The sequence below is a fragment of the Tiliqua scincoides genome, chromosome 3 (genome assembly GCF_035046505.1).
Source record: "Tiliqua scincoides isolate rTilSci1 chromosome 3, rTilSci1.hap2, whole genome shotgun sequence".
Lineage (NCBI taxonomy): Eukaryota > Metazoa > Chordata > Lepidosauria > Squamata > Scincidae > Tiliqua > Tiliqua scincoides.
Genome location: NC_089823.1, coordinates 234,771,154 through 234,791,729, shown reverse-complemented (window position 1 = coordinate 234,791,729; position 20,576 = coordinate 234,771,154). Strand labels below are relative to the sequence as shown.

Below are 20,576 nucleotides of genomic sequence, written 5' to 3'. Positions count from 1 at the left end.
AGCAGACCTGTTGAGAAACAGTCTCTCTCTAAGCTCCAACTCAGTGCTGCAAAGGGTCACTAACTATATCTAGCATGTTCCATCAGTTGTAATGTGATGGAAATGAATGTGATGTGTGATGGAAAAGAGCTTTCAGTTTGGTACTTTCCATCTCCCCTTAACAGAGCAGTGGAAACCCCTGAATCCAGAAGAGAAGAAGAGATATGACCGGGAGTTCCTACTGGGCTTCCAATTCATCTTTGCTAGCATGCAGAAGCCTGAGGGGTTGCCCCATATCAGCGACGTTGTGCTGGAGAAGGTCAGTGATGCTTCATGGTTGTCTAGCAGAAGCCTCCTTTTTGGTTTCCGGTAAGCTTTGGCCAGAGAACGAAAACTAGATATGAACTACACAGGTTTGGCATTGTGTAGGGAAGATGTCAGAACAGAGAAGAGAACTCACAGCCTGATTGGCATCGGTTGTTAATAGGTAAGGGCTTGTGGAGGCCCCTGGGACATGGAGCAGGTCTGTTCACAGAAACAGCCTGCCCATGTGAAGACTGCAGCTGCTCAGTCTGGAACTCACAGAATTTGTCCCCATCTTTTCCTCAACAGGCAAATAAAATGCCTCTGCGAGCCCTGGACCCTGTGCGCCTGAGCACCATGAATTGTGGACCTGACTTTACACCATCCTTCGCCAATTTGGGTCGGCCAGCCCCACCCAACCGTGGACCGGTACGTACCAATAAGCTGTTTGTCTCCTGGCAGTGGTTTTTCTGCCGTGTTTGTCTGCATGATGAATTTCTAGTAAGTGCCATCGTGTCTGGGCCACTGATGCTCTGTGATGGAACTGAGGATCTGAGCAGGCAGGCAAGCTTTCTATTGGCTCATCAGCTTGTGCTGAGCTTTCTGGGTGGCGGAGTAGCCCAAGGTTTGTGGCCCTGCTGCTGAGCTCATAATTGCACCAGCTGCTGGGATGGACTGGCTGATGCAAAAGTGCTGATGTTGCTTCTCTTCTCCCTCTGTTGCTCCACAGCCTCCTGGGCAGGGACAGCGTCGTTCCCAGCAGAGCCTGAGAAAGGAGCCCCGGAAGATAATTGCCGCAGTGTCTCTAAATGAAGATGTCAAGCTTAACAAGGCTGAGAAGGCCTGGAAACCCAGCAGCAAGCGGTCAAGTGAAGCAGAGGAGCCTGAAAACGTAAAAACTCAGGTAGGAAGGGATTGTTGTGACCTGGTGTTGTGAGCTTCCCGCTAAAGAGTTGCAGAGGACCTGTGTGTTCTTCCTTGGATTGCTGTAACCATAGTTTAGTATTTTCATATGTATCCCAGGTGGAATGGGAGAAGCAGGCAAGGCGTCTGTGCTCCATACTCTTCTTGCTCACAGTGTCTGGCTGTCTCCTACCCACAGGATCTTTTCCGCCGGGTGCGTAGCATTCTGAACAAGCTGACACCACAGATGTTCCAGCAGCTGATGAAGCAGGTCACAGAGCTGTCCATTGACACAGAGGAGCGCCTCAAGGGCGTCATCGACCTCATCTTTGAGAAGGCTATCTCTGAGCCAAACTTCTCTGTTGCCTATGCCAACATGTGCCGTTGCCTTATGGGGGTGAGTGTCCCATTAAGTTTCCTCGCCTGTCTTTTGGGGTACAGAGGCCTTTGGATGGCTTCCAGGAAGAGTTGTAGAAAAGTCATTAGCTTGGCTTCATTTGTAGCACGTGTTTCTTGCATTTAATTTCTGCCTCTCTTTCATCATGGAACCTCAAGTTTGTGTGTGTGTGAAATCTTCATGCAGCCACCCATTCAGACACTAACTGGGGCTAGACCAGTTTAGCACCAGCAAGTTGGCCTAGGGTCACGCCTTGAGGTTGTTACATCTCCCTACTAGAATTGTCACTAGACATTTGTAGTCTGGGTTAGTAGCTCTAGATTAGATGGGTCATTGAACTGCCTCTATAAGGCAAATTCCATCTCCAAGCACAGGGATTGCCATGTATGTTACTGGGGCACAACACTGTTCCTCAGTCAGGGTTCTGGGGGCCAGAAACATCTCTCTCACTGAATTTTCCTGGAAAAAGTTGATGCCCTCCGCCAGCTTGCCATTTATGGAGCGTATGCACCCAGGCATAGAAATCATTGGAGAAGTGCTTAAATCTACATGTTGCAAAATAAAAACTGAATAGACTGAATTAAATAACTTAATAATAAATAATAAATAAATAATAATAAAACTTTATATTTATCCCGCCCTTCTCCCTAATGGGACCCAGGGCGGCTTGCTCTTATTACTTAAAAAACATTTTTTTTGGTCTTTTCCTGTTGCATGAAATTGTGGTTCAGTCTTTTCCCATACTTAAAATCTAATATGGCCAGAAATTGCCTCAGGTGGTTAGCTTTTGCCTAAGGGATGTTAATTGGCCCTCCCTGTCCTAGATCATCATCAGGACTGCAGCAATTTTACATCCTAGATAGGCACACAAGAGAGAGTTTTTAAACAAATTTGACCTTCTGTATAGCTTGCAGCTGACTTTTACCATTGTTATGCTTATGTTTTTAGATACTGTGTTTCTCTTTTGTAAGCTGCCTTTGGCATTTCTTGAAAATGCAAAGGTGGAGTATGAATTTTAAATCAATTCATGTTTTGGAGGTATAATTAGAAATTCTAGAGCATGAGTCCAGAGTGGTGGGCACATGGGGTGCACTGTTTGCATCTTAGTGTGACTCACACCTGTCCTTTCTCTAGCTGAAAGTCCCCACAACTGACAAACCAACAGTGATGGTCAACTTTCGCAAGGTGCTCCTAAACCGGTGCCAGAAAGAGTTTGAGAAGGACAAAGATGATGATGAGATTTTTGAGAAGAAGCAAAAGGAGATGGATGACACAGCTGGAGTAAGTGGTGCTTGACTCTGAAGGTCTGTGGAGCTTGGCTCCCTGTGGCAAGTCTGGGTATGTTTGCCATATTGTCGTACGTCTCACCTCCAAGGGGCCATTGTTTCTGATTTCAGTCAGTTGTCATGAGCGAGAGAAACTAAGGCTGTCAGCCTTTAGGAATGTGACTAGTTGAGATGGCTGGATTTTGATTGGCTGCAGTGCTCAAAGAAAGGCCTATCATACTTTGCAGGGAGAACAGATATAGACAGACTTGCTCAGGACCATCTGAGCTGAGGTGTGGATGTTCTGTAGAGAAATCTTTTAGCTTTGTCCATGTCCCTGAAAGCAGTTTTGTTAGAGCCTAGTTTGGTCCCAGATGCATTACCAGTTTTTATCAGATCATTTGAAGTGGAAGTCGTCTTTGGATTTAGATAGTCTAAAAATCACATCAAAAGTATGGTAAATTCAGCGATTTGATCAGTCTGTCATGAGTAATGTAGAAGTGGACTTGTTCCTTGGGGTGTTGGTTTTGGGTGTGGAAGAGATACTGCAGATGCAGGATTCAAAAAGTGGGTCTCTGAATTGATTCAAACCTGGAATCAATATTTTTTAAAAATATTCCAGCTCAGCTGTGCTTACCTTTGCCCCTGTTCTGCCTCTAGCCTGAAGAAAGAGCTCGTCTGAAAGAGGAGCTGGATGATGCTCGGGACAAGGCCCGACGGCGCTCTCTGGGCAACATCAAGTTCATTGGGGAACTTTTTAAGCTGAAGATGCTGACTGAAGCCATCATGCACGACTGTGTGGTAAAACTGCTCAAGAACCATGATGAGGAATCATTGGAGTGCTTGTGTCGGCTGCTCACCACTATTGGCAAGGACCTGGACTTTGAAAAGGCCAAGGTACTTCCTATCAAGTGAGATGGTAAAGACAGAATCCCCTGAGTTTGGAAGGCACCAGATGTCCTTTACAGAAAAACTTGTTCACAAATAGAACAGAAACAGCAAGTTCCGGCATGTGCCACTTTCCAAGTTAGTGATTGGCTCAGAGCTCAGTCTACACAGAATGAAGAGTACTGGTTGGTTTTTGCTTTGGCTGAGGTGATTGCTTGACTCTTGAGGGAGTGGTCTCTCCAGCCCAGCTTCTGTGGGGAAGAAGGGGGATTATGTCATGGTTGGGAGGGATTTGGTCACCAAGGAGATTCTGCCCCATCCACCCCAGCCAAAGAAACTGGACATTCCTGCTCCAGAGAACAATTGTTTCAGAGCTGCTTTTTCCTTTTCTCAAATCCCACCTTTTCTTTGAGGTTTGTCCTTGTGCAAGTCCTCGAGGAACTTGCCCTGGTTATCCTTGGCCCTGACTTCAGTCTGTGGTGCATAGTGGGCTGCTCTGCTCTGGCCTGGGGCTTTGGTACTGTCTTTGGGTATTCTCACTTTCTCCTTCTCCTCTCCCTTCACCCAGCCTCGAATGGATCAATACTTCAACCAGATGGAGAAGATCATCAAAGAGAAGAAAACATCTTCACGCATCCGCTTCATGCTGCAGGATGTGATTGACCTCAGACGGGTAAGTTGCAGATTCTTTTTTTCCCTTTTGGCCTCTGGGCTAGATGAGAGTCGCACTTCCTTCCTGGGAACTCCAGGTAAGGTGCAAGACCTGCACCCCCCCCCCCATTGGCTGGTGGCAACGCAAGCCAAGACCCTCTTTTTTTATTTTATTAGCCCCTTAGACACTGTAGCCCTTGGCTCGTGTGGCTTAGGCAGAGGGCTGATAGTACTATAAGCAGCTGTATATAATGCAGGAAGGTTCCCAATGCTGACCCTTTCTGTGCCAAAGGCTGCCACACATTTAGCCACAACCCAGGAGGGAGTGCCTTTGGGAGCATGTGTAGACTGTCCTCATTCACGTTGAGGTGGCAGCTGCCAGCATTCCAGAAGCATTGTTTTAGAGAAAATGGCTGCTTTGGAGCTGGCATGTGAATCATGGAGGGTCCTTCTGCAGGGTCTCAGGCTTGTTGCTATACAACGGCCAGAGGCTGAGCAGGCCAAACTGCTGCCTCATGGGGGGGGGGAGTGGCATTACACGGGATCCCATCAATTGGTGCACTGGATCATTGGGTTCTCTTGCATTACCCCCCCCCCCCCCGGCAATAGGACTATTACTACTGCTGTCATTGAATAAAGAAATCATGGTTGATTTATGAATGCATAAATTTGCATATAACCAAAACAATAGAATAAAGGTTGGTTTCCAGGTGATATGTTTATGTTGCCGTAGCTGCAGATACATAGAAAGATACATTCTTTATGAACGGAGAATATCACCTAAATGATAGCTACTATTTGCATTTTTCATCTTAAAGATTTAACTTTTTGGTAAAAGTGTTGACTAATTAATTGGGTATGCCTTTTTATCAATTAATGAATTGGTTAAAGATTATAGCCATTAATAATATAAACAACAATATTAACACTACACTAAATGCTGTACTGAGGTCCAAATAGACAGGTCCCTCTCAGAACGGCTCACTGCCTGTAGGGGGCATGTCAGAAGGAATAAGGGACAGTGGAGTGAAAGCATCAGATGTCCAAACCTCCACTTGCCAGCAGGGTGGCCACTGATGGGAGTCTTTTCTGAGGAGAGCCCACAGGCAGTTGGTCCCATTCAGATCATCGGAGAAGGTGAAGCTGCATCTCCCTCACCTGACCGGCTTCTTGCTGCGTGCTGTAACCTCTCTCCCTGCTTCCCCCTTATGCCTCTTACAGAACAGCTGGGTTCCAAGAAGAGGGGACCAGGGCCCCAAGACCATTGACCAGATCCACAAGGAAGCTGAGATGGAGGAGCATCGTGAGCACATCAAAGTGCAGCAGCTGATGTCCAAGCAAGATAAGAGGAGAGGACCTCCAGGCCCATCATCCTCAGGTAAGCTGGGGGAGGTGGAGGAGAGCACGATAATCTCTTTTCGGGTTTCTCAATCCATTGTTTGTGGAGCTACTTCCTTCACGTGCCTGGAGAAGAAAGGCAATTGGTGGGGCTTTGGAATCCCTAAGTTGTGACCATGAGGAATGTGTGTGTGTGTGTGTGTGTGTGTGTGTGTGTGTGTGTGTGTGTGTGTGTGTGTGAATGGAGTAACAATGCATAACTGATAGAATTTGCTGCCATGAGATGTAGTGGTAGCCACAGGCTTAGACAACTTTACAAGAGAATCAGCCAAATTCATGCAAAAGGCTGAGAGGTATAGCAAAGGGCTCTTTGTTGCAAAGAGAGCCTCTGTGTTCAGAGACTGGATTCCACGGAGTGCCTGTTACTGGGGAGGGCTAGCGTGCCCTGCTAGTGAGCCTTCCAGTTGCATCTGGTTGGCCACTACAGCAAATAGAAGCCATTAGTGGACCTCTTGGCATGATCCAGCAGGGCTTCTCTGATATTCTTAAGCTCAGAGATTCACAGCATTCTTGCATTCAGCCTGCTTCCATGCTCCAGTGGGAATACTGGCCATCTTCCTCCCAACCCTCACACAGAGCCATGCGCATGGCTGGCTTATGTTCTCAGGCTGTTGTTCAAAAGGGGCCTTGACCTGTCTACCCCTGCAGGTGGCAGAGGAAACCTCGTTTCAGATGATGGCTGGAACACTGTTCCTATCAGCAAGGGTAATCGACCGATAGATACCAGCAGGATAACCAAGATCACCAAGGTAAGGCGCTGGGCTGGAGGAGAGAGGGCTTGGTCTGGAAGCTGCAACATTAGAAACTTGCCACCTCTGCTTTTGGTTAAAATTTTCTAGTACAGTGATTCCCAAACATTTTAGCACCAGGACCCACTTTTTAAAAAGGGCACTCTCTTGGAACCCACCTAGGTTTACTAGCCTTTGAAAACTGTAGGAGCTCGACTCCTTGCAGGGTGCTTAGCAGCAACAGTATCTGATTTTTGAATAGCCTCAGGGTTTGAGGCAGTTAGTTACCTGATCCTTCCATGGCCCTTTGGCAACCCACCAAAAATCAGGTTGCTATCCACCAGTGGGTCTCAATGCACTGTTTGGGGACCACTGCTCTAGCATCTTTCAGTTCCACTGGGGGAAACAATTCCTAAAACAGACTTGGCGTAAGGTTTCCCTGCCTGCCTGGTTTAGCTGGAGACATAAGCATTTATCTCTGCTCAACTTGCCTGTTGTTAAATTGGGGTGTTGATTGGTTCTGTGCTGGAGGAGGGGGGGAACAAGCTGGTCTGACTTGAATGGGCATAATTCTGCTTCCAAAAATCTGGTGAGAAGCATTTGGACTAGACACAGATGGCTACTAGGAATTGACCGAAGTGGAGAGTTAGCAAGTAGTTTTGAAAGTTCAGGTTCAAGACATAGAGACAGGTAGAGCATTAATCCTACATCCTGGCTGCTGGAAACCAGTACCATCCTCTCTGTTTCTGTGAGTTCTCAAGAGTTATTTCTTTAAAAGTATTCCAGCAAAATATGGACTGCTGCAACACTATAAAACCTCCAATCTTATGTCCCTTGTTGTCTGGCAGCTCCTTTCTTGCACATTTCTAAACCTTTATCCTAATTGAGGCATCTGGTGGGCAACTGTGAGATACCAGAAGCTGGACTAGATGGGCCCTTGGCCTGAACAAGCAGGGCTGTTATGTTCTTATGTTAATTTATGAGCTCTAGAATTCTCATAATTAATGGCAACATTTTCATGGCAAAGGATTATGTATCCATGAAGCAGCAGAGTTGGGAAATTCTTTGCAGCAAGTGGTGTGTGTGAAAGCAAAAATGTTTCCTCCTCCACAGCCTGGTTCAATTGACAGCAACAACCAGCTCTTTGCTCCCGGTGGACGGCTGAGCTGGGGGAAGGGCAGCAGTGGTGGATCTGGTGCCAAGCCTGCTGAATCAGGTAGGGCAGCTTGTGAAATGAAGCATTCGCAAAGAGGGTGGTCCTTGTGCAGATCTTTGGCCCTAACCTCCTGTCTGTTCTTTTGCTTAGCTTCGGATGCAAACCGACCCGCCACGAGTACCTTGAATCGTTTCTCAGCCTTACAGCAGTCGGCTCCTGCAGAGAGCCAGGATGCTCGGCGTGTGGTGCAAAGGTCAGTCTCCTCCCTGCCCACCCTTGGGACAGAGACCCTTTGGTTCTTAGGCTGGTCAAGAAGTACTACTTGGATCTGGTCGCTTCTTCTATGCATTCCACAGCCCTGGTGGTCTTTGCATTGACTCACCTGGTGCAAATGAAGGCTGGTGGGTTTGGGAAGGTAGTTCTGCTGCATATGGGCTTCTTTTATCTCCCTGAGCAGGCAGACTGTATGCAGGTGTTAGCCAGGAATTCCAGAAGTGCTTGCAAAATAGTCTGTTTTTTTAAGATGTGCCAATAAATATGTATAGTTTGATTTGTGTACTTAATTCTGGCTGCATAAATTTGAAGCATCCCCTTTTGTCTCATTTGAAATTTTACAGGAAAATAAAAAAATGGGGTGGAAGTTCTCGGCATTGATGGCCACATTCTCTGTGTTTATCATAAGCTTAAAATTCTTGTTTCTGAGAAATATTGTGCTCTGTTTTTAGTTGTTTCCAGACAACAGATAAGCACAGATTTCCAGACTCTGTGCTTATACAGAGTAGCTTTAAAAACTATATTGTCTGTGTTTTTTTTTAAAGCAGGCACAGGTCTTGAACATGGCCTCTTTGCTCACAGTCCCTTCTGCTCTCCTTAACCCCTTTGCCACAGAGACACTGACAGCTTTACGAGAGGGGCAGGTGCTTTGCATGTAGCAGGTTCCACATTCAACTTCTCACATCTTCAGTTCGCAAAGTCGGGCAAGGGTTCTGCAGAGTAGGCAAAATTGGACCAATGGTCAGTGCAGGGCAGCTTGATATATCTTCATACTTCTTGGTGGAATCTTCCTCTTGCCTTCCTGTTGTTAGTCCAGTGGTAGATCCCAACAGGTTGGTTGGAAGAGTGCCTCTCTGGCTTCCTTTCTGGAGGGTTAACACTGCTGCTCACTCTTGACACTGGTGTCACATCAGCATTCTGGAGTCTGGATTCCAGTTGGGCTGTAGCTGTGGGTTCTTTCTACAGAAGCAGCAGTAGCCGTGACCGTTCCGAAAAGGGGAGTGAGCGAGGAGACCGCTTGGATCGTGAGCGATCAGAGAGAGGTGATCGCCTTGAAAGGTCAGAGAGACCAGAACGTTCAGACAGAAATCGCACCCCTGTCACTAAACGCAGCTTCAGCAAGGAGATGGACGACCGAAGTCGGGAGCGTGAGCGACAAGGAGTCCTCGAAAGTGTGCGCAAAGTGTCCAGTATGACCGAAGAGCGGGACCGAAGCAAAGAGCCTGGTGAGTCATGGGGAAGGTACAAATAGTTGAATTATCCCATCCCACCCCCAAGTTCTGGGCCACCAACTGTATTGAGAGCACTCTGTTTCTCTGTGTGCAGTAAAACGTGAGCCAGTGGTTCCTGAGGCACCTTCAAAACCTGCCTTGTCTGAGGAAGAGCTGGAGAAGAAAGCCAAAGCTATAATTGAGGAATACCTGCACATCAATGACATGAAGGTTGGTCCAGTGATGCCCTCACAGAAGCAGTGAGGTCAGAGTAGGTGATGGTGGTAACCAGTCTGGTGCAGTTTGTGTTCACTGATTTATTTATTTGCACATTTTAATCCCACTGTTCTCCCCAAAGGGGCACCCAAAGCGACTTAAAACTGTAATTTACATTACAAACATTAAAACATCCTTAAAAATAATAATAATAAAGCACAAAACCAGCAACAGTCACTTTTTAACAAGAAAAGGCAGAGCTAATAAAATCTAATCAGCACAAAAATATTTGCATAATATCCACAGATGTCCAGTACTGAAAACCATGAACTCAGAAGGCTAATCTCAAAAGAAATGTCTTTAGGCCCTGCTGGAAAGCCTCTAAGGAGGGAAAAGTTTGCAAACTGGGGACAGGGGGGTTCCATTAGGTTAATGCCACTTCTGAGGAGGCCTGTTTCTTCCTGCCATTCCCAAAGGCAATGGCACCTGTAAGAGGGCTTTCTCTGATGACCATAATAAATAATAATAATAAAATAAAACTTTATTTTTATCCCGCCCTTCTCCCTAACGGGACCCAGGGCGGCTAACAACATATTAAAAACAATAAAATTTAAAAAACATTAATACAGACAGATAAAAACATTTAAAAACACACTACAGGGCCATAAAAACAGTAGTCAGATTAAAAGAGTAAAAGAGCAGATCACCGAGGAAACAAGCCTGTAAAACTAAAAGATGTATAAAAAGTTAAGAAGGCCAGAAATCAGAAGGCTTGTTTAAACAACAGTGTTTTCAGGCCTCGCCGAAAGCTCTCAAGAGAGGGAGCCATTCTCAAGTCAAGGGGAAGGGAGTTCCATAATGTTGGTGCCACTACCGAGAAGGCCCTATTTCTTGCAGCCACCCCCCGGACCTCCTTGGGTGGCGGCACTTGCAAAAAGGCCTTCTCTGATGACCTGAGATGGCGAGCCGGATTGTACGGGAGTAGGTGGTCTCTAAGATATCCTGGCCCAGAGCAGTATAGGGCTTTAAAGGTCAAAACCAGCACCTTGAATTGGGCCCGGAAACGAATGGGCAGCCAATGCAGCCCCCGGAGAAGCGGGCTGACAGAGTCAAACCGCCTGGCTCCGGTGACCACACGGGCCGCCGCATTCTGTACTAATTGTAGTTTCCGAACCGTCTTCAGGGGCAGCCCCACATAGAGTGCGTTACAGTAATCTAACCTCGATGTCACCGTGGCATGGATCACCGTGGCCAGGTCTGCACGATCCAAGTACGGTCGCAGCTGGCGCACCAGCCGAAGCTGAGCAAAGGCCCCCCTAGCCACAGCCGCCACCTGGGAATCCAGGAGCAGCTGCGAATCCAGGAGGACCCCCAAGCTGCGAACCTGCTCCTTCAGAGGGAGTGCAACCCCATTCAGAGCAAGTTGATAATCCAGCACCTGCATCGAGGATTTCCGAACCAGGAGAGCCTCTGTCTTATCCGGATTTAATTTCAGCTTGTTAGCCCCCATCCAGATCCTCACTGCTTCCAGACAGTGCTCCAGGCCCTCAACCGCCACCTTGGAGTCTGGAGGAAAGGAGAGATAGAGCTGGGTGTCATCAGCATATTGATGACACCTCACTCCAAACCCCCGGATGACCTCTCCCAGCGGTTTCATGTAGATATTAAATAGCATGGGGGACAGAATTGAACCCTGCGGCACCCCGCACCTCAAGGGCCAGGGTGTCGAACAGGCATCCCCCAGCACCACCATCTGGGACCGACCCTCCAAGTAGGAGCGAAACCACCGCAAAACAGTGCCTCCAACTCCCAACTCGGCCAATCGGCCCAGAAGGATACCATGGTCGATGGTATCGAAAGCCGCCGAGAGGTCCAGCAGGACCAACAGGGACGCACTCCCCCTGTCCAGTCCCCGGCGTAGGTCATCCACCAAGGCGACCAAGGCAGTTTCCGTCCCAAAGCCCGGTCTGAAACCAGATTGAAAAGGATCCAGATAATCCGCTTCATCCAAGACCCTCTGGAGTTGAGACGCCACTACCCGCTCAATTACCTTGCCCAGAAACGGGATGTTGGAGACTGGCCGATAGTTATTCAACACAGTGGAATCCAGGGAGGGCTTCTTCAGGAGGGGGCGAACCACTGCCTGCTTCAAGGCGAGTGGCAATGTCCCCTCCATCAAAGAAGAGTTGACCACCCTCCCCGTCCACTCAGCCAGTCCCCCCCGGGCCGCTCTAATCAGCCAAGCTGGGCAAGGGTCAAGCAGGCAGGCAGACGGCCTCACACTCCAAAGGAGTCTGTCCACATCCTCAGGCTGCACAAGCTGAAAAGAATCCCACAATACTGGACAAGCAGTTGCCAAGGGGACATCAACAGACATTGTCAATGTGGCATCCAAGTCGCGACGAATACGATCAATTTTATCTGCAAAGTGTTGGGCAAGCACGTCACAGCGGCTGACCGTGTATTCCTCCTGGTCCACTGGCGGGGCCCGATGGAGGAGGCCCCGCACCACACGGAACAGCTCTGCCGGACGGCTATCAGCAGACGCAATGGTAGCAGAGAAGAACGATCTCTTCGCTGCTACCACCGCCACGGAGTAGGCTCTATAATGAGCTCTACTCCGTGTCCGATCGGATTCATCATGAGTTTTCTGCCACCGTCGCTCTAGACGCCTGCCCTGCCGCTTCATCGTTCGCAGCTCCTCAGTGAACCAAGGAGCTGCTCCGAGTCTGCGGCGTGGCAGAGGTCGCTCCGGAGCAATCTCATCCACAGCCCTGGACATTTCCCCATTCCCCATTCCATAGGGGACAAGCCGTATTATGCAGAAGAAGGCAGTCTCACAGATGCCTTATCTAAGAGACTGCAAATTAGGAAGGTTTCCAGTTTGCATCTCGCCTATGCTATGAACTTGCTAGATGGCTTCAGCTCTCCCACTCCATCTGCAATACAAAGTGATACTGTTGTACGGATTGCAGTATGATATGACACATGAAGATTCTGAGTGCTCAAAAGTACTATACAAAAGCTTAGTTGTAATAGGAGATGTGCTAAAGTTGTCAGATCAAAAAATGTATAGCTGATTGTCTTTTAATCAGCTAATTCAGTAGTCTTCAAATTATGTTCTTGGGAACCCTATAGGATTCCTGGAAGCTTATCAATGAATCCTTGATGAGAAGTTGGTGCTTGTGGAAAGCTGCATGAAAGACAACTTGTCCCCCATTACCAATCACCCCCATGGATAAGTGCTGCACCTAGGACACACTGACAGCTTGGCCCAACAGGTTGACTGGAGAGTGTGCCCCTCAGTCTTCTGCAACGTCCAGGGATTCTTCAAACGTTCTAGGGTTTCTTAGCAGACAAACCAACATGAAATAGAACCATCTGAGAACAATATGGTTTGGAAAACTAGATTAGTCAATGAAATTTAAATTACAAGTTACCAAAATCCCCCCCCCCCATTTTATATTTTGTTTTTGGTAAAGCAAGCTTTACTGAATTGAAGATTGATCTGCTATCTAAGCAGATTAAAGCTGGTGGCATCTAGGAAGAGTATTGTGTAGTTCATAGAATGTTGAGTTTGGACCAGGATACCCAGGTTCATATTCCTGCTTACTCATGAAGCTCACTGGGTGACTTGGTCCTGTCACCATCTCAGAATTTAACCTACCTCACCAGGTTGTTGTGAAGATCATATGTGAGTCACCTTGAGCTCATCTGGGAAGGGTGGAACACCAGCATTATGAGTAAAAACTTTACTACCAAGAGACTCTGTGCAAGTTGAAACACCTTTGAGGATATTGTTGCACCTTTTGGGTGTTGTAGTGTTTGACTGTGCCATGCTCTAAAGTCCTTGGACATCTGCCATCAGTAGGTGGGCTTAGGACAGATAGTGATGGCGGTTGGCAACAAGGAGTCTGTACTTCCTCTGTCCCCATGTTGTAGGAGGCTCTGCAGTGTGTGCAGGAACTGGGCTGCCCCTCTCAGCTCTACATATTTGTACGGAATGGCATTGAATCCACCCTGGAGAGGAGCACCATTGCCCGTGAACACATGGGGCTGCTGCTCTATCAGCTGGTCAAGGGAGGCAACCTCTCTAAAGAACAGTACTACAAAGGGTAATGGAACCCTCTTTTGGGATAGGGGGAGAGCTTGGGGAGAAGGCAGCCTTGTTTGGTTGCACTGTCCTGTCCTGCTGTCCCAGGCGATGCTCATTCTCTCCCCCCACATCTCTCACACATAGGCTACATGAGATCCTGGAGATTGGGGAGGACATGGAGATTGATATTCCACACATATGGCTGTACTTGGCAGAAATCATAACGCCCATTCTGAGAGAGGGTGGGATCCCCATGGAGGAGCTGTTCAGGTGAGTTGACATCCAGTGCCTTTCCCTCCCAAACTGTTCTTGGGAATCCTTGTCTCATCACCCTACCTCTCTGCTTTTTTTTCCAGGGAGATTGCCAAGCCCTTGGTACCTATTGGCAAGGCCACTACTCTGCTGCTGGAGATCCTGGGCTTGCTGTGCAAAGGAATGGTGAGTTGTTCTCCTCCCAGGGCTGCCTTCCCATGGGACAGGGAACAGCCAAGGTGCTTGGTCACCTGTTGCCTCTGCCACTCCCTTTCTGTGTGGTTCATAATCTGCTGACCTTGTCTGCTAAGGTTGGGGAAGCATATTGTGTGACTAGTTGCTGATACTCTCTACTGCATCTGGCTCATCTTGTCCAAAAATTAGGCAAGACCTTCCACCCCATACCCAGGCTCACAGCTGCATTTGGTTACATAAGGTAGTGCTAACATGGCCTTTTTCCTCTGTAGAGCCACAAGAAGGCCGGGACACTATGGAGAGAAGGGGGCCTTAGCTGGAAAGAATTCCTGCCTGAGGACCAAGATGTCAATAAGTTCATCACAGAACAGGTGACTGGAACTGGCCTTCTGGGGCCTGCTTTTGAAGTCCAGCAAGGTTACGCTGTCCTGTTTGTACTGTGTCCAGTTATGGTGTTGCACTGTGACGTATCCTGCTTTCCACAAAAGTAGAAAGGTGGTGAGTCGTGTGGGTTTCATGGTCCTCTGCCCTGACTAACTCTTTCCTCTCCATTTTTAGAAAGTGGAGTATACAATGGGTGACAGTTCAGATGCACCCAGCCGCAAGGAGCTCACCTCGGAAGAGCTGTGCAAGCAGTTAGACAAGCTATTGAAAGAGAATGCAAATAACCAAAGAATATATGATTGGATTGAGGTGAGGGAACTTTTCTTCAGGCCGGTGGGGGTGTGCGTACTGCCTGGGAGGGGAGGGTATAAAAGGGAAATGTGACGGCTGGCTTCTTCTGTCTCCAGCCTGCTCTCTCTCTCTCCTTGCTGGGCTTGGAACAGAGCAGGAAAGCTGATGGTTGAGAAGCTGTATGAACAAGGGGGGCTCCACAGCAAATAAAACTTTCAAATGAGTCTACCAGTTATTAGCTTGAACTAATGATCCTAGTCATGAAGGTTCTGGAGGACCAAGGGGAATGTCTTATAATTCACATGTGGAGATTGGATTGCTTCAGTGTCACCTGGGCTGCATTGTAGCTACTTGAGAGTAGAGTACCAAGTTAGTTAGGGGTATCCTTGGGGCCTCAGGCTTGATTATCTTGAAGTTGCACCTTTCCTGGAGTGGCATGTAACTGGCAGGTTGCTCTCATCAGAGTGGAGGATGAATCCACCTGTATGATGCAGTGGGGAGGGGATCTACTGTAACTCGTCAACAATTTACCTTGGCTTGGTTGCACCCTTGTGAGTCTAATGCTGAATGGAACATGCCACTTTATGGCCTTAAGTCAGCTCCAGCATTTGCTGCTCAGAATTGGGATCATTGCCTTCCGGTTCCCCTCAGCTTAGCTGACGTTGGGTGAAAGATGGGGGAAATCCTGGTACAATTTCAAAGTTGAAAACCCTCAGGTAGTGGGCATCTTTTACTAATGGGGGTGTGTGATGGAGATGACCTAGTTCAAAGTGTCAGTTTGGGATGTGGGTCTATTCATCCCTTTGATATGTCTCTTTCCTGTGTATACTTCTGGTTGGTGTAGTAGTAGTGGTAGTTGTTGTTTTTAAATGAGCTTCCAGTCTCCTTTTTACTGAGGTTAGCAGTATGGGCATTTCTGACCACTGAGGCTTAATATCTTCTCTTGCACCAGGCAAACCTGAGCGAACAGCAGGTCTCATCCAACATGTTTGTCAGGGCTCTGATGACATCTGTGTGCCATTCAGCTGTTGTCTGTAAGTGTGTTTGGGTAGGGGTACTGGAGGGAGGTGCTGGAGGGGAGTGGGGCATCCTGGGTGTATTGTGCAGCTGAAATGTCCTTGGGTTACTGGCTTGTCAGCTGAGAGCAGAGTTTGAACCAGGCCTGTAACTAATCAAGTGTAGCTCAGCCTTTTGCCAGGCTCTCAGTAAATGTCCTGTTTGTGCTGCCTTCAGGACTACAGAATTGGAGGGGGGGGTCCTATCCAGCACCTGCCAGTTCATTGATGATGGGCTGCATTCAGCTGGGAGATCACAAGTTGAGGAGATGCAATTTAGAAGAGTTGCTAAGGCACTTTAACCTGCTTCCTACAATAACTGCAGCATGAAAAGTAATATTCTGTGCTGATAAACTCTGCAGATAGTACTGTATTCTTTTTGTGTTATCAGTTTCCTTTATGGAGCATGTGCTTGGGTTGGGATTTTCACAAATTCAGAATATTTGGTAGGGAAGGTGAGGGAGGTGTGGTCTTGAGAGGGTCAGGCAGTAAGTCTAGAATTCTTGAGCACAAGGGCCCACAGGTTTTGGCAGGCCTTGGTAACCAGTCAAAAGATGTCCACTCCAGCATCTGCTCCTTTTTCTTCGTAATGTCATGTTGAGCTCTTGAGGTGCTTCACCTTGTCTTTAGGCTGGAGTGGGGGTGGGGGGGTTGTCCTGTCATGCTGAGCCTTCTTAAAGGATAGGAGATTGCTTGCCCTATTATCAACCCCCAGAATTTTAAATGTGTATGTTGGTGATGAGCCTGTTCGTATACTCTCACCGCAGGGTGACCAGATTCAGTGGAGGACAGATTGCCTGTATGTTTAACCATTGTATAGAAGAGGGCATTTAGGCAGGTGCAGCTCATCATGGAAGGGTTTAAAAAGCTGCACCTCTTCTGTGCAGTGATTAAGGGTAACCCCAACTTTGGTCACCCTGACCCCACGGGCACAGGACGAAGCCAAGGTGCAAAGCTTGACCATTGGAACCCTAAACAAATGACTTTATGGGTTTTAAACATGTAGTATGGGATTTTATTGCAATGTCCTTGCAAGCATGTGGATTAGAAAATTGAACAGCAATATCATTGGGAATCTCCAGTATCCCCAGGTACGAGGGTGCATACCTGTGGGTAATCAAAGCAGGCTTGCAGAAATGTTTGGGTAGCTGAGTGGAAGCCTGACCTGTCACCTGCTTCGTACACCTGAGCAGCTGTTCCCCCAAATCCATCACCATGTTTCCTTATTACACTTGTAGCCCATCTTCCTTTATAGGAACATGGTGTGACACATGCAACTTGTTTTTGATTCCCCTACCCCAATTTCTCTTACCACCCTCTTTGAGGGAGGTTACACTGATCAGAAGCAAGTGTCCCAAAGTGAGCTTCATGGCAGAGCAGAGATTTTAACCCAGATCTTTGCAGTCAACTAACACATTGGGTCTCAGTATTGTAAAGGAAATGGCCATAACGTAAACTGAATCTGTTGGCTATGTGGGCTTGATGCTTGCAACTCCTGGGAGCAGTACAGGTCATGTGACGCTGCTTGGCACAGCTGCTTTGGGTCTGCTTCTTGAGGACCAGCAACGATGATAGGAAAGTCACACTGATTGCTAGTGTGAAGTAGTGGCTACCACTGAACTTTGGTCCAGGTTCAAATTCCTCGCTCCTCTGTGGATTGAGCAACGGTGGGCCAGACATGCGCAGTTGGCCTAAGCTGCCTTGCAGGCTTGCTGTGAGAATAAAATTGGGGCGAGGGAGCCACTTGAGCTCCTTGGAGGAAAGGCAGAATGAAAATAGCAACACTGGAGCATGCAGCTTTCCAAGGCAGGGCATCAGGCTGGTGGTATTGGCTATTGGAAGATGTGTGATGACTACACTGCACTGAGCAACCTCCTGCCTCTGAAAGTAGCTTCTCCTCCCCCTGCTGCAGTTGAGAATCCTTACCGGATGGACAGCCCTGTGATCAAGAGCCGAGCCAAGCTGCTGCAGAAATATGTGAGTGACGAACATAAGGAGCTGCAGGCCCTCTATGGTTTACAGGCCCTTGTGGTGAAGCTGGACCAGCCAGCAAGTAAGTGTGCTGTTTGGGAAGATGGACATTGGCCTAGCCCAAACAGAGATAAGCGCCGTTACAATCTCATTTGTTGTAGCAGCTTGGTTGGGGAATAGTAATAGGATGTGGTTTGGGCATTTTGGTTGGTTGGAAGCCCACCTGAAGCTTGGAAGCTACCAGAGGCCACCCAATTCCACTGCCCCTCTGCACACTGCCATCTCTCCTTGCCGAGTGTGATCTGGAGTCCAACTGCCTTACTTGGAGCTCCCAGCATGCTCTGCTCTTCCTGCCTGCTTGAAAGGAGGTGGAGTTCTAGGTAAAGGGTCTGAGCTTCAGATCTCTGCTCCTCCCACTTTGCCCACACCCAGCTGTTTCCCTGCTAGAGGAAGAGATGGGCTGTCACTGGTAGAAGTGACTTAGTGAGCTAGTGTACATAGTGTATATTGTTTGCTATTACTCATGTAGTGTTTGTAATTTTTAATTCTCTGAGCAATTCTGGTCACTTCATCTCCAAAAAGTAAAATTATACAGTTGGAAAAGAGGTCCAAAAAGCCAATTTAAACACGATCCAACTTCCCTTATGAGAACAGACTAAAGCGTTGGGAGGCTTTTAGCTTAGAAACAGAAAAACAGGGAGACCCAGTAATGGTTCGTAAAATTGATAGGTGTCAGAAGTGGATAGAGGTTTTTCTTCCTCATAAGAACAAAACTTGGGAGTTGTCAGTGAAGTTGATTTGAGACAGACGAATTATTGTTTTGCTTGAGGGCCAGAAGTTCTTGCCTGTCTACTGCAAATCACCCAGAGAGCTGCCTGCAGATCCTGGTCTGTCTGTCGCCCTCCCTCCTCCAGTGCTTCTGGCTGACAAGCATGCATCTTCTGTGGTGCAACCCTCCCCTCTCTCCCCCCTCACTTTCAGATCTGCTCAGAATGTTCTTCGATGCCTTGTATGATGAGGACGTGATTAAGGAGGAAGCCTTCTATAAGTGGGAGTCGAGCAAAGACCCGGCTGAGCAGCAAGGAAAAGGGGTCGCGCTCAAGTCAGTAACGGCCTTTTACACTTGGCTGCGTGAAGCTGAGGATGAATCCGACAACAACTGAGGCCAGCATCGGGGGGCCCCGGACTGAGTCAGCCTGGCTGTTCCTACCCCTCCCTGGAGCTTTGGACTCGCTTGGGGGAACGTGTGGGGGAAGGATGTGCAAGGACTGAGTGCCGCTGTCTGGACCTCCCTTTAGGACTTCTTTCTGTTTTTTTTCCCTTTTTCTTTTGTTTTGTTTTAAAGGCCTGTATCTGGTTTGTGTCTGACAATAATAAATTGATGCTGAAGGAGGTAGGTGTTGCTGTGGGCGCTCCGCTAAGCCCCCCAGGCCTATGCCCCGGGCACCTGGATGATTTTTAATGAGCAGGGGCCCAACTCTTGCAGGTGCGAAGCACCCGAAACACATGTCTGTGGAAAGGGGTGGGGAGCCTGGAGGCCTCTGCTCCCCCCTCCCCCTTCCCAGTTATTGCTGAAATATAGAGAGATTATATAAATATATATATAAAATATAAATATAGACTTATTAAATCTTTTGAGGTTTGAGAGGATAGGACTTGGCTATCCAACCTTTGGCCCTCCAGACTCCCACCCCCCACCCTCTCCACCCTTCACCTTTGGATCACCACCTGGAATTACACAAACCTCTCAATGGATGTTTTTTTTTTATTTTTTAAGAGATACAAAAATCATTTCAAACATCCACTTTGCTTGGGAGCTGCTGGAGTGTTGCTGGCAGAGGGGCAGGTGGGGGTGTGTGCAACTCTGCCTGCCCAATCAGGCTGGCCCTCTCCCTCACCACACACACAACACACACAACACACACACACCCTTCCCTCCACACCCAAATTGAGGCCCACGGTTGTGCGATCTGCTTCATCTGCGCTGGATGGTTAAAAGGAGCTGCGCTTGTAATTTAAAAAGGAAACAAACAAAAAATGAAACTAGGATTCAATTACTGGTCACCTGAATTTGTAAATATTTTTTTGCTTTTTTTTCTTTATGGAGTATTTAATTGAAGATTTAAAGGCATCTTTTCACCGTAAACTGGAAATAAAAAAAGAACATTGCTAAATAAAGGTGCCGTGTGCTACTGTCCCATCCTGCCTCACCTTGGGAGGTTTGTTCAGGAGAGCAGGGTTGCTATGCCAGGCTCCAAGAACTCGATCCGTGGAAAAGGGGGAGGACAAGCCACTCTTTCTGACTGCTGCCACTTGTGGATGCTCCTCCAGACATTTCAAAGCAGGGGTGTTTTTTTGACCAAAACCAAGGACCAGAACATGTGGTCATCTCCGAGAACACAGAACTCTGAAGAATTCAGTCCAGGGTTGGTGGGAAGTGGAGAAGTGTGGTGGCTCTGACAGCAGAGGGCGCTGCAAGCTGGGCTGCATTGCTGCTGGTATGATTGAGGCATGAAAACCAAGGTTCCCAATAGTTTGGCACAGGTGGTATGTTATAGCATCCTGTCTTGCAAGAAGGGGGTGGATCCTTTTATGTTATGGAAAATGTTACTTGATGCCACCTCTCCTGAAGCCTCTCCCTGCGCTGTTACAGTTGTAGCCAAAACAGAACCACTTACAAAGAAGGTGGGGCTTTATTGGGCTCCAGAGTTAGGAACCTACAAAAATCTGGAGCGGGGACAACTCTTAATGGACTTTGTTTCAGCGGGAGTTAAATTGAGACTCCTGAAGAGGCATCTTTCTGCTAAGCATGGGGAGGAAGGAATGGTAAGGCTGCCTGTTGAATATTGAAAGCTCCAGCTCAGCCCCAACTGAACAGGGCAGCTGAACAAACTGCCCTAACCTGATCCAGGGCATTCTTGCTCTGAAGGAAGCCCCATTGAATCCAGTGGGACTTTCAGGAAG

At 47.9% G+C, this 20,576-nt stretch overlaps 1 protein-coding gene and 1 non-coding gene across 12 annotated transcripts in view; both read left to right on the top strand.

Moving 5' to 3' along the window:
- Positions 1–19,790, top strand: part of EIF4G1 (eukaryotic translation initiation factor 4 gamma 1) — an 89,784-nt gene extending 69,994 nt beyond the window's left edge. For all 11 annotated transcript variants that reach the window (XM_066619941.1, XM_066619939.1, XM_066619940.1 and 8 more), the window contains 21 exons: positions 165–298; positions 592–711; positions 1,013–1,186; positions 1,385–1,582; positions 2,717–2,863; positions 3,508–3,744; positions 4,304–4,408; positions 5,608–5,764; positions 6,433–6,533; positions 7,626–7,728; positions 7,819–7,921; positions 8,908–9,167; positions 9,268–9,383; positions 13,311–13,483; positions 13,609–13,734; positions 13,821–13,902; positions 14,184–14,282; positions 14,470–14,604; positions 15,539–15,620; positions 17,554–17,694; positions 18,594–19,790. In XM_066619941.1, the coding sequence (XP_066476038.1) occupies positions 165–298; positions 592–711; positions 1,013–1,186; positions 1,385–1,582; positions 2,717–2,863; positions 3,508–3,744; positions 4,304–4,408; positions 5,608–5,764; positions 6,433–6,533; positions 7,626–7,728; positions 7,819–7,921; positions 8,908–9,167; positions 9,268–9,383; positions 13,311–13,483; positions 13,609–13,734; positions 13,821–13,902; positions 14,184–14,282; positions 14,470–14,604; positions 15,539–15,620; positions 17,554–17,694; positions 18,594–18,775 (2,975 nt within the window). In that variant the 3' untranslated portion in view covers positions 18,776–19,790. The remainder of the gene's footprint in view (positions 1–164; positions 299–591; positions 712–1,012; positions 1,187–1,384; positions 1,583–2,716; positions 2,864–3,507; positions 3,745–4,303; positions 4,409–5,607; positions 5,765–6,432; positions 6,534–7,625; positions 7,729–7,818; positions 7,922–8,907; positions 9,168–9,267; positions 9,384–13,310; positions 13,484–13,608; positions 13,735–13,820; positions 13,903–14,183; positions 14,283–14,469; positions 14,605–15,538; positions 15,621–17,553; positions 17,695–18,593) is intronic.
- LOC136647106 (small nucleolar RNA SNORD66) lies at positions 766–842 on the top strand. The gene has a single exon (XR_010794264.1). It is a non-coding gene; the product is annotated as a small nucleolar RNA SNORD66 (small nucleolar RNA).
- Positions 19,791–20,576: the final 786 nt, after the last annotated feature.